This window comes from Balaenoptera physalus (assembly GCF_965194825.1).
Source record: "Balaenoptera physalus genome assembly, chromosome: 1".
In the NCBI taxonomy this organism is placed as follows: domain Eukaryota; kingdom Metazoa; phylum Chordata; class Mammalia; order Artiodactyla; family Balaenopteridae; genus Balaenoptera; species Balaenoptera physalus.
The window spans coordinates 56,339,320-56,352,570 of record NC_138882.1 but is presented as its reverse complement, the minus strand read 5'-3'; the positions used below and the strand labels follow the sequence as shown (position 1 = coordinate 56,352,570).

At 45.7% G+C, this 13,251-nt stretch overlaps 1 protein-coding gene across 1 annotated transcript in view; it reads right to left on the bottom strand.

Annotated features, from left to right (window-relative positions):
- Positions 1-13,251, bottom strand: part of ASTN1 (astrotactin 1) — a 328,474-nt gene that overhangs the window by 15,488 nt on the left and 299,735 nt on the right. Inside the window, exons 19-21 of the mRNA XM_082462335.1 lie at positions 11,598-11,749; positions 10,414-10,549; positions 4,115-4,215 (exon numbers count right to left, since the gene is read on the bottom strand). Coding sequence (XP_082318461.1) covers positions 4,115-4,215; positions 10,414-10,549; positions 11,598-11,749 — 389 coding nt within the window. The remainder of the gene's footprint in view (positions 1-4,114; positions 4,216-10,413; positions 10,550-11,597; positions 11,750-13,251) is intronic.

Below are 13,251 nucleotides of genomic sequence, written 5' to 3'. Positions count from 1 at the left end.
CTTATACTTAAAGGTCTCCATTCTACTATAACATCTCAGTGGACACCAATAATCCTGAAAAGCAGAATTATTTTTCTATATAACTTAACACTATTTTTTAATGTATTGATATGTCTTTTCTTCATCAGTATTGAGAGACAAAGAAAGGTTTTCAGTCTTTTACATAATAATCCTCTAAAAATCTAATTTAACATTGCAAGCAAAATAAGGATTGATGTCAAATAATGAGTCTGAGCACAGGCCCTGTAAGATGCTAGCTTTGCGACCCTGGTCAGCTTACTTACTCTGCTCTGAATCTCAATGTCTACATCTATAAAATGGGGGCAATATTCTATTTATTCAGTAAATATTTATTAAGTTTAGTTAGGTCCCATTTGTTAATTTTTGTTTTTATTTTCTTTACGAGGTAGGTCAAAAAAGATCTTGCTGTGGTTTATGTCACAGTGTTTTTCCTATGTTTTCCTCTAAGAGTTTTATCGGGTCTGATCTTACATTTAGGTCTTTAATCCATTTTGAGTTTACTCTTGTGTGTGGCGTTAGGTAGTGTTCTAATGTCATTCTTTTACATGTAGCTGTCCGGTTTTCCCAGCACCACTTATTGAAGAGGTGGCCTTTCCTCCATTGTATATTTTTGCCTCTTTTGTCATAGATTAGGTGACCATAGGTGTGTGGGTTTATCTCTGGGCTTTCTATTCTGGTCCTTTGATCTATATTTCTGTTTTTGTGCCAGTATCATACTGTCTTGATTACTAAGCTTTGTAGAATAGTTTGAAGTCAGGGAGCCTGATTCCTCTAGCTCTGTTTTTCTTTCTCAAGATTGCTTTGTCTATCTGGGATCTTTTGTGTTTCCATGCAAATTGTAAAAGGAAACCATAAACTAGACAAAAAGACAACCCTCAGAGTGAGAGAAGATATTTGCAAATGAAGCAATGGACAAAGGATTAATCTCCAAAATATACAAACAGCTCATGGAGCTCAATATAAAAAAAACAACCCAATAGAAATATGAGCAGAAGACCTAAATAGACCTCTCTCCAAAGAAGACATACAGATGGCCAAGAGGCACATAAAAAGATGCTCACCATCACTAATTATTAGAGAAATGCAAATCAAAACTACAATGAGGTATCACCTCACACAGGTCAGAATGGCCGTCATCAAAATATCTACAAACAATAAATGCTGGAGAGGGTGTGGAGAAAAGGGAACCCTCATACACTGTTGATGGGAATGTAAATTGATACAGTCACTATGGAAAACAGTATGGCGGTTCCTTAAAAAACTAAAAATAGAACTACCATATGACCCAGCAATAACACTACTGGGCATATACCCTGAGAAAACCATAATTCAAAAGGACACATGTATCCCAATGTTCACTGCAGCACTATTTACAATAGCCAGGACATGAAAACAACATAATTTCCAACAACAGATGAATGGATAAAGAAGATGTGGTACATATATATACAATGGAATATTACTTAGCCATAAAAAGGAATGAAGTAGGGTCATTTGTAGAGATGTAGATGGACCTAGAGTCTGTCATACAGAGTGAAGTAAGTCAGAAAGAGAAAAAAATATATCATATAGTAACGCATATATGTGGAATCTAGAAAAATGGTACAGGTGAACCTATTTGCAGGGCAGGAATAGAGACACAGACACAGAGAATGGACATGTGGACATGGCGGGGAAGGGGAGGGTGGGACAAATTGGGAGATTAGGATTGACATACATACACTACCATGCATGAAATAGATAGATAGTGGGAACCTGCTATAATGCACAGGAAGCTCAGCTTGGTGCTCTGTGATGACCTAGATGGGTGGGATTAGGGGGGTGGGAGGTCCAAGAGGGAGGGGATATATGTATACGTATAACTGATTCACTTTGCTGTACAGCAGAAACTAACACAACATTGTAAAGCAATTATCCTCCAATAAAAATAAATAAATACATAAATACATAAATAAATAAATATTTATTGAGTTCCTACTTGAGAACAAACTCTACGCGTGGTTAATGATCTTAACAGAGACATTGACTGATGTTGGAAGTTTAGGTTGGGTAAGTTTCAATAAGAGAGATATTGTATCTAAGCTGATGTGCTAGTAGCCTGAAAATCATCTTGTTCATGGCTCCTGACTCCAGTTGTATGAGGTTGACCATGAGGGACACAATCTCACAAGGTATATTCCTTAATATTTACTGAATACTTACTACTGGACAGGCACTTAAAAACACTTTACATAAATTCACTAATTTAACTCTCACTAGAAACTTATTATCTAGGGTACCATTTTCCCCCACCCCATTTTACAGAGTAGTAAACTGAGGCACAAGGTGAAGTAACCTGCTCAAGGTCAAGTAGTTAGATGGTAGAGCAGAAATTTGACCCTGGGTGGTCTGACTCCAGAGTCTAAGTTTCCTAGAACGAGTCAGTCACCATGCTCCTTTCTAAGTATTAGGGACATAATCATAGGCAAACAGAGACCAGAACTCTGCTCTCATGGAACTCACTGTCTAATGAGGTAAACAGATATTGAACAAAGCATTATAATACCAAACTGAGATAAATGTTCTGAAGGAAAGAAACATGGTACTATGAGGGCATCTAGCAGTGGCCCTGGACCCCTTCCCTACTGAGGAAGGACACTTGCTCTGAGCTCTGCAGGCCGAGAGGAGTTAATCAGTGAAAGGGGTGGAACTGGAGAGTATTTGAGGTAGTGAGACTAACATGTGCAAAGGCTCCTTGTTGGAAATGGAAATGGTGTGTTGGAGGAACTGAGAAAGGCAGTGAGGCTTCAGGAAATACAGAGATTGATGGGGAGTGTGGGCAAGAAGAGGCTGGTGAAGTGGGCAAGGGCCCCTCCATTTAAGTCCTAATATGCCTGTTACATATTTTGATCTTCATCACAAGAGGAATAGCAATCCATTAAAGAGTTGTAAGACGAGGCGTTAATATGATCACATTTCTGTGTTGAAAATAACAGTGCCTTTAACATGCCATGCATGTTAAATGAGGCAATAAATGAAAGTCCTTTCAGAAGGTGTAAAGTGCTACAGCATCAGTGATTTTAATTAAAGTAGGTCTAGGTCTCTCTACCCACTGTGACTTTGCATCACCCTTTGAACATTGTGGGATTGTGTCAACTCATAGCCAACTTCATACAGCTGGAGTCAGGAGCCACAGTTAAGGTGATTTGAGGGGTACCACATGCCAGCTTGGCAACAGCATTTCTCTTATTGAAACTTGCACAACCTAAACTTCTAGCATCAGTCACCATCTCTGTTAATGTGTGTATGCTATCGGTCCATTAGCAGTCCAACTGTTAATAGAAATTACTAGTTGATCAGATCACTTTAACTGGTGCCAGAGCCCCACAGAAGTGGTGCCCAAGAGAGTTAAATTCTGGTTGTGGAGGGGATGTAATAAGCCTTAGAGCAAGTGACGATATCAAGACCTCCAGGGAGCTTCATGAGGAGAAGAAGCAGCGAGAAGTGTGCTATTTGTGTAATGGATGTTGACTGAAAACAAACTCTTCCTAATTGACAGGGGCTCATTCTGGTGCACTGAAGAGGGACAATTCTTTACCAAAGAACTGGTCCATAACAACTCTAAAATATAGAATGAAGATTTTGACACCTCTTTGGTAGGGAGGGAGGGATATAGCAATTAATTCTAAATCTGTAGGCTTCCTATGCTGTAATTCAAAATAATCTTTCAGATGTGTACCAAAAAATATGAAGAGAGTAAGTTATCCGATCAGCATCCTGAGGGCAGAGGTCACAGGTACTAAAGCACCTTGTACCATGTACCTAAGCACCTGGTGTATCGCCATGTGTGTCTGGGGCTTTCACCAGTATCTCCTACTGGCTCTCTGACTTACAGACTATGTGTAATAACGGGATGCAATGCAGATTTCCGCCAGAGGCAGAGGTTGAGGAGTTCCTGGAAAGGAGATGCTCCGGTCCTGAGCCTTGAATTCCCCCCCTTCCCTGCTGAACTCCAGGTTGTTCTGTTTGACTCTCTTGCTCCCCCTTTCCCCATGGCGAGGGGAGGTCCCTGGAGCATCCCTCTGCAGACTCTGCTGGCCTCGGTGTCTCTTACCTTGGGCTTTGACATCATCCACCACTGGGCAAGGGGTCTTCACGATCACGTCACTTGGCCTGGAGCGTCGTCCTGTGTTGTCCACTCCCCACAGGGTGAACCTGGCAGGGAGGGGAGGGTAGCATTAACAGAGAGAACCTACGGTCCAGCTGACAGCCAAGCCTTACCAGATGGGCGGGTTTGCCCCTGGCTGCTCTCGCCACCCTGCCATGCACTTACTGCCATCACCAGGTCATAAAGTATGCAGTCTAGAGCCTCTTGCTGCTTCCTGGTAGGTCTTGGGCTGTCATTTGCTGTCTTGAGGATATTACCTCATGGCGAGCGTCACGGCATAGAGCAGTGGTTCTCAAAGTGGGGTCCGAGACCAGCAGCGTCACCGGGGAAGTTGAGAGTAATGAACATTCTCATGCCCCATGCCAGACCTACTGAATCAGAAACTCTAGGGGTGGGGACAAAAATCTGTGCTATGACAAGCCTTCCAGGTGATTCTGATGCCAGTTACATTCTGACAACCACCAAGCTGAGGGAAAGAGCGTGTATCTGTGGAAACAGATGGTCTGAAGTGGGTCTGAAGCCTCCACTCCCTGCCATGTGGAGTTGTAGTTAACTCCTCTGAGCTTTATTTTCCCGATTCTGTGAAATGGAGCTGATAATAAAACTGCTTGTAGGTCATTGCGATGATGAAATGAGATAATAAAGTACAGGAAGACCTAGCGCAGTACCTGGAGCTCAATGATGTTGCATAAATTATATTAATTCTGTTCTGTCCATCTTGTACCCAGTTGAGGCTTTTATGCCGAGCACTGAGGACAATTTTCCTCTTTAAGTCAGAAGTGAAAACGCCAGAGCTGGGGGGTCCTGACTTGCCTGTGACTAGGGGTTCTATTTCCTGCATGCAGCTCCTTCTGACCCACTTAGATGCTACCCGCCGTGGACCAGGAGTCCAGAGTGGAAACCTTATGCTACCCCTGGCAACGAGAAGATGTGGTTCTAAGTAAGAGCTCCCTCCACCCTTCAACACACACACACACACACACACACACACACACACACATCAGGAAGAGGATGAAGACCCGGCCACCAAAGGCTGAATGTAAAATTTTTCCCCCTTGGGTGATGGAATTGGATGGAGAGGAAAGAGAAACACCAGGTTCTGCTACTCAGAGAGGAATTTGAATATAACCATGAAGATAACCTCTGGTGTTGGTGCCCGGGACCTCTAACAACTAATCTAGTGAGTCTAAAGCAAATCATTAATGCTGCCTTTCTTGTCTATTTCTCTTTTGCTGTGTCGCCATGGGAGGTTGCGTTTATTGGCAAGTCTGGATTTTCTTTCCTCTTGGCAGAGCTACAGGGAGGAAGAGAGGTGAAAAGAAGAAAGATGCCCCGAGACAGAGGGGCCAGGTACATGTTAAGGTAAATGAGCCTCAGACAGCTGAACCGATGAGGTAGAAAAGAAATGGAAATTGCCTAATGATTCTGCCAGGAAATATAAGTTTCTCTCAGCAGAGAAAAGACAGCCTTGCATCTAGGACTGCCTCCCCACAGAGAAGCCCAGGAAACGGTCAGTGTTAAGAACCTGTGTGTCCTGATGTGTTGTTTTCCCTCCCTCTGCCTTCCCCAGTCTCATGCTGGAATCACATCCCACTGGATGTGCTGGCCCAGCTGGGTGCAGACCTGCCCGTGTGCTCCCGCGGGACTGCCCAGCCTCCTTGCTGTCAGTCAGACAAGGACCAGGTGCTTGGCTTTCTCATCTCATCTGCACAAGGTGTCTCTGTCCGTTCTACAGTCCTCTGCTTCTTGTCTTGCTACTCAGTTCAGATCTACCACCTTACCTAGTACTAAACGCCTCTCCCACCCTGATCCGAAATCCAGGGGCTGGCTTCTCCCCCGTCACCATCCCTCCCCTCCTAGGTCTCAGTGAGCCCTTTGCATCCAGCCTCACACACTGGGCTGCCTGGATCCCTAGCAATGGCAGCCCCTGGCATTTTTCATCATTCCCCACCCTTCATACACACACCTGATCAGCCTTTTGCTACTATTTGCTGCTATTTCTAGAACTGTGACTGAGGCCACCAAACCTGAAGCCAGCATATCCGCTCTACCCTGTCTGGCACCTGCTCCATTTCCCTGTCGTATCCCACAACCCAGTCTCAGGCCAGGTCTCAACTCCCTCCTCTGCCCTTCTGCTCCAGACCACCTTGAGCTGCTTCTCAGAGATGGGCCCCGAGGCACCCAGGGCAGACTGCAGACCCGCACCTCATGATCAGGGGTTCCCAGATGGGTGAATTCCCCCTCACCCTCATGTGCCCTTCATGGAGCAGGAATCTCTCTCACTGGAGATCCTGATGACAGGGCCCCTGACGCGTAGGAAGTCCATCTCCCTGCTCAGAGGTGGGTCGCTTGATCTTTGTTGCAGACTCTTCCCTGACCCCACTTCTGGCTGTCCCTTCTCGTCAGAGTCAGGAGATAGGAAGCCCTGTTTGATGCCCAGGCACTGGCAAAGTCACAGGGCTGCTAGTGTGAGCCAGGCCCTGGGCCCCGGTTCTCACCTCTGTGCTCTCTTCCTTCACCGGTCCCTCCCCAACTGTGTGCCTGAGCCCACACTCCTGAGCCCCCGCCCTGAGATCCAGACTGCCTGCTGTCCTGTCCTCTGTAAGATGGCCCTGCTTCATCTTTTCCCGTCCGCCTCCCAGGGCCCCGAGCATTGCCCTGGGACTCCAGGTCAGGGCTGGCATCTTGCTACATGGGCTACATGTAGCCCATGGGCTACATGACGCTGTCTGCCTGGATATTTACAGGCTTAGGGGTCACCTGCCCTAGACTATCTATGGTGGGTTCCAGCCACTTTTGCAGCACACCCTTATTTAACCTTGAACCTTTAACTTCTAGCAATTTCCCTGGACCGTGGTGAGACATGTCCTAAGCTTCAGGTACCAAAGTGGCTGCCAGATGGGCGCTCTCTCTCAGTGCCTGGGGTGGAGTTCATCCTCACCCCTTCCCGCTGTCCCACTCCTCCGAGTTTGCTTTGTGCTCCGTCCTGCTGTGAGTTCCCACTAGCTCTATTGGATCTTGGGCTGGGATGAAATTGTGTGTGCTGTAATTAATTCTCATTATTCTCACGGGGCAATTAGTAAAAAAATTTAGGGTCCTAAGCCCTTACCATTTTTAATAGCAAAGCCCTTACCTTTATTAGGAAACAAAAGTCTTCCCACATCCATCTAAGTAGAGAGGATGCCTGACCTAAAAACCCATCCTCAGCGGTCCCGGCTCCCTCGGTCCTGGAGGGACCCTGAGGAGTAGCCGGATTATTTTTACTATTGAAGCCAGCCTGGGGAACACTACACGTTTCATGTGGAAATGTCGTGAGCAGTTATTCCAGGAAGGTCCTCCGTTATAGTCAGCAGCATCTTTTCCGCCACTGGACACTCGTAGGGTAGTAAGAGGATTATAGCCGGAATTACTGGACAGAAGAGACAAGCCCTGCTCCCAGTCCGGAGGGATAATGTGTAAGTACATTCCCTGTCTCGTCCAAAGCTCCCGGGCCCTTTCCACCTCTGCCTGGCTGCTGGGACTGTTCAGCCTGTTGTTAGAGCCTGTGTGACGACATGTATATCGTGTGCGTGCGTGCGTGTGTGTGTGAACCAACGCAGCCCTGCTCTGGCTCCAGGGCTGATGTTTTAAAGACTGAAACTTGAAGTGCATGGAGCATCCTTGGGCCTCCTGCCGGGGGCTGACTGTCTCTGTCTGCGACTTTCACACTTGCCCCCTCCGGGTGTGGTGGTTTCTACGGATGGCTCCAAATCCACTCCCTTTTTCTGAATTATCTGTTAGTTGTCTCATGCCCCCTAAGGCAGTGGCTCTGCTGTGAGCACACGCTGTGGTGGGGTGTGGTAGGCTACAAGGCCGGGGAGTCACCTCCCCACTCTGGCCTCAGTTTCCTCATCTGTAAAATGAAGATAGAGTACCAGACACACTTTAAGATCTCTTTTAACCACGGATTCTTAACTGTTTTTGCACAGTGGACCCTTCTCAGAATAATGCTTTTCCAATGCATTAAAGTGCATAGGATGACAAAGTAAGCCATCTATACTGAAAGGCCATTCTGCCTCCGTGGACCCCAGGTGAAGAGCCAGCCCTATGCTTGCACGTGAGTTATAAGATCATGCTTGATCCTTCCAGTAGCCTGGACTGGCTGGGGAGTGAGACGCAGATAAGAGAATGCAAACCTTGATTCAATTCTTAACCACCTGCCACACCCAGACAACAAGCTGTGTGATTCTGAGGAAGTTACTCAGTGTTGCTGAACCTCAGTTTCCTCATCTATAAAATGGGAACAATAACCCTAATCTCACAGGGTCGGGGGTGGGGGTTCCCAGAAGCACCTACACGTAGTGAACCCTCCGTAAATGAAGGCTGCCTTCCTCCATATTACGGATAAGAAAACTTAGTTGCAGAAACGTTCAGTGTTCTGCTTAATCACTTAGTGGTTAGAAACAAAATCAGGTTTGAGGCCCGTGTGTTCTCAACTCTTAACGCAGGGCTCCTATCCTTGCACCAGAGACTGAAGCTCTGGTCCACTCGATGGCTCTGCAGGGAGGAACGTCTCTCCCAGGCCCGCCTGCATGCTCTCTGCACATGATCTGCAGCGCCACCTAGTGGAGATTGGCTGTTTTTTTCCCTCTGCCCAGTGCACTGTCTTAATTTCTTCAGCAATCAATCTTGACAGAACGTTTGTGTTTTACAAGACTTAAGAGGGAGACACTAGAAGCTCACCTAGGATAGCAGAGTGGGAGAAGCCATCGGCCTCGGGTCTTTGTGAAATGTAGCCAGACCAAGGCCCACATGAGGAGGGTCCCAGAGTGGGTAAGGGCTGGTACTCCTAACGGACAACCATGCCAGCCTCGAGCTCGTAGGAACTTTGAAATTCCTAATTAACATTTGTTATTTAGTGACAGGAATTATTGAGCTCTCATTATAAATGGTAATTCCAGTTTCACTGAGTTTGAGGCATTTACAGCGGGTTAGGTGTTTCATGTTCCCAAATCTTTGTTCCTTTTACCTATTCCCCCCACTAATGAAGGGCCAGACTGCCCAAATCTCAGGCCAGCTGATGAGAATCCTAAGTAGACTTTCCTTTGTCCTACTATTATCATTTACGTCTCTCTATATTTTCCAACCCCTCCAGAATACCACTTGTCTTTATGTGTTTTACTTTCATCAGCCTGGCCCCTTGGTTACATCTCCTTCCTGTACTGAAGATATTCAGCCTGAGCATCTAAGTTCATCTTGCAATCCATGCCACTCACATTTCTAGTGCTTTTCATCTTTGAACTCTTCCACTATGGAAATGGAAATGATTTATTCCAGAAACCTTGACTCTGTTCCCGTGACCTCATCTGTAAACTGTTAAATGTTTTTCATACTGATGGGGTCAAAGAGTCCCAGAACTACATCACTATGAATTCTGCCTTCGCCCCACCACAATTTTCCCGTCATGACTTAGATTCCATCACTATCTCTCCTCTCTTGGTGTCTTTTATGTCTGCTTCGCGAATACTTTACTGTTGTTCCCAGAGCACCAAGGGAAACAGGGAAGAGCTACCAGAGAGAATAGAGCTGTTCCAAGTGCCATAATACTTGGAGCTCGCTGTAATTTCTTTGAAGAAAGACCATCTCTCACCTCTATAAACTATCTATTTCAATGCCACTAGAGCAGAATTCTTGGTATTCTACTCCTTTCCTCCAAAACAAAATTAATCATCTCCTCTGACTTAACAGCATTCACTCTATTTTCCCAAGCTCACTTTCTTCTATCCCCTTTATTCACTATCTGCTTCTACCCTGTTGTCTACTCGCCGCTCACCATAGCATGCCTCTTTGCCTTTGCCCTTGCTGTTTCCTCTGCCCGGTGTGCCTTTTCCAACGTTACGCTTCCTACTGAAATTCTACACAACCTAATTCAGATGACATCCTCTCTAGTTAGAAAGAATCACTTCTTTCTTTTCTACAACAGGTTCCTTGCTCTTTTACATCTAGCTTTAATTTCAATCTGCCTGATGTTAATGTTAGTTGTTTATATGTTTTCCTTCTGTTGCAAACTAGGATGGGACTATACTATCTTTCTTGATCCTCCCCCTCCAGTACCGAGAAGGTTCTCTATAATGCTGATTGAGACAAGGCTTGAGACACTCATATTTTTCAAAGTCTCTAAAGGAACTCAAGTAGCCAAAAGGAACCAGCTAAAAGCCTGGAGGCATTCAGGGTAAGGAATAACTAGACAGGTGTCTGTCACTCACATGTAGATGGTGTCAGGTTCCAGGCATCGTATGATCAGAGAGATGGTGGTGAGCTGCTTGTCCGGGACCTGAGAGGGCATCGCACAAGGAGACTTTGCTCCGGAGATGATGTCATCAACAAAGCTCAGCACCGTTTCTGCCCAGAGGGGAAGGAATGGAAAAGGCATGAGAAACAGTGATGGCCAAGCGACGCCTGGTTGGGATTGACTCCGTTAGAACTTAACATTAAAATCACTCGGTCCCCGGTCTTCTCAAATTCCTAGTAGGGAAAGGAGACCCAGAAGGAACGGTCTTTTCTGTTTCATATTTAATCAGTTTGGAGCCATCTGTCCAGAGTTAGCTGAGACGACCAAGGCAAGACGTACGTAGCACATCTGTGAGCTCTTTTATGACATGTTCTTGGCTTGGGCAGAAAACAGCTGTTCTGGTCAATGGTCATTGCCAGACCTTTGCAGTACCTGTGCACATCGGGGAAGGGCCTGGGAAGAAGCGGTAGCCAGCTCTCCATGCCCGAAGGCAGTGCATATGTTTCCAAGCCACTGTGATAGTTTCACCAGAAGCTATTTACCCTGCACTAGACTGTAGATGCTACCACCCTGTGGTGCCCATACTCATGCGTCAGTTTTAGGAATGATTTATGTTCACCTTTCCCTATGTGTAGACAGTGAAATACTAAGGCATGAAACATTTTTCATGGGGTGTTTCCACTCCTTTAAGACGCCTCTCTTCTAGCTGTACCTGGCAAAAGCAAGGTTTGCTTTAGGACAAGACATGGGGTAATAAGCACATCTGTTCCTACATGCTTTTGCCTGGGCGGGGCGGGGAGTGGGGGTTATTAGCAAAGAAACTTTTTTCTGTAATCACGGCAGCGGTTAACACAGAATTGTTTCCTAATTGTGGGCTAGGATAACTAGTGTACTGTATTGTTGTTTCTTTGTGTGCCTAGAGACAGTGAAATGGACACCTCTTTTTTAAACAAGAACAAAATCAAAACAAGCCTTTGTCAGATGCTCGCTATGCAAAAACTCTCAGAGGGAAAAGATGGCTGCTGCTTCTCCCTGCTTCTCCTCCGTTGCCCGGGGATACTGGGGACCCAGGGCAAAGCCAGGAGGCAGGACATTTTCCTTTTCTTTTCTTTTTGCCGCCCTGGATCAAGATGAGCCTGTGAAGTGGGAGATGCTCACCTGTCTCCACTTTGGAGTGGTCCATCCTGTCAGTGACCTTTTCTTGACGGATGAGGTAATCTACAATCTGCACCCCGATCGGAGGCTCTGAGTGTTCCCACTCCAGGACCACGAGGGTGCTGCTGGGCTCGTGAACCGTGGAGAGTCTGAGCCTGAGTGCAGACGGAAAGAAACATGAAATGGGGGCCCAGCCGAGACCTGTGATGTCTTCTGATACCACCACTGGCCACCTTCTCAATTATCATTATAGCGTAAACTCTTCTTTCTGACCTTTCTTAACCAACCACTAGGATGATTTCTTTGAGGGTGTGTCTCCTTCACTGTAAAATAAAGCTTCTTGAAGATCCTTAAAGTCTATATTTTGTTCATCTAAGTGCCTGTTACAAATTGGGAACTCAACATATATTTGTAAATAAATAAATAAGCAGGTGAGTCAAACATGAATGAATGCCTGCATTTTACAGGGTTAGTAGCTAGGGCCTCTGGAGTAGCGCTTTATAGGGCTTGAAAATGTAATTTCCGGGTTTGCTCTTGAAAAATAAGAAAATCTGCCTATAATGCTCATACCAAGGCCCACTAAAGGTGATGTCTGGGAGAGCCCTGCATTAAGAAGGACAGTCAACTCAGCTTCGAGAACATTACAGGATTGCCCTGCTGGCGGAACCCTGGCCTCCCCTCTTGCTACGGGTACTAACACGTGCTCAGTTTGCAGGTAATGCTCATAGGGGGCTTTACCGGGCCAGAGAAAGTTTGACACATGTCAAGTTCCCCTCAGGGCATTGTCCTACGTCTGCACACTCAGGTTCTGATTTCAGTTTCTGTCTTTACTCTTGGGTTTCTGTGAATATCCTGATTCCAGACTCTAGTCTTTCCTTGCTTTTCCCAATTCACTGTCTCCTTGTGTCATGGAAATTGTCCATTTTGACCACTCTGCCATCTCATAACTCTTTATGCCTTGTAGAGACTCAATAAACACTATTAACATTCATTGCCATGGATCGTCTAATGATCCAAGAGGTTTCAATTCTCTGCCTTGTTCTGACTTCACGTGTGTGTGTTAGGTTTCTCACTTGCTTCTTGTCCCGTTTCTTCCTAGACCACTGGCTTTAGGGAGTTTTCCCTGTTTATCTCACGCCAGCCGCCCTCCCTTACATGAGTCTCTGCCATTCATTCCCAACCTTGGCTCCCATATCTCATGACCACCCGTAATCCTGGTGCTCTAGCCTCCACTCAGCTCACCAGACGTGTCATTGGTCTCAAGGATCCCCAGGCAAGGTACTGTGGATGGATCCCATCAAAGCAATGTTCAATTACAATTCAACAAATATTTATTAAGCACCCACTACTTATAAGAATGTGCTCGGTGCTGAAGATGCACTGGGGAAAAAGCCAACTCCAGCCCCTTCTTTTATGGAGTGGTCACTAGACCAACATACAAATTATACATGTGATTGTAATAATGTGTGATAAGAACTTTAACAAGAAATCATGGGAAGCTGTGGGAGCAACAGTAAGGAATTCAACTGGTGGGAAAATAACACAAACCACATGCTCTTTAGTGGCTTACTATGAAGGAGTGCATAGTTTGCATATGACATTAAAGATGGAACAGACCCAAAACAGTGCGGATATTCATTAATTAGAATCATATGCA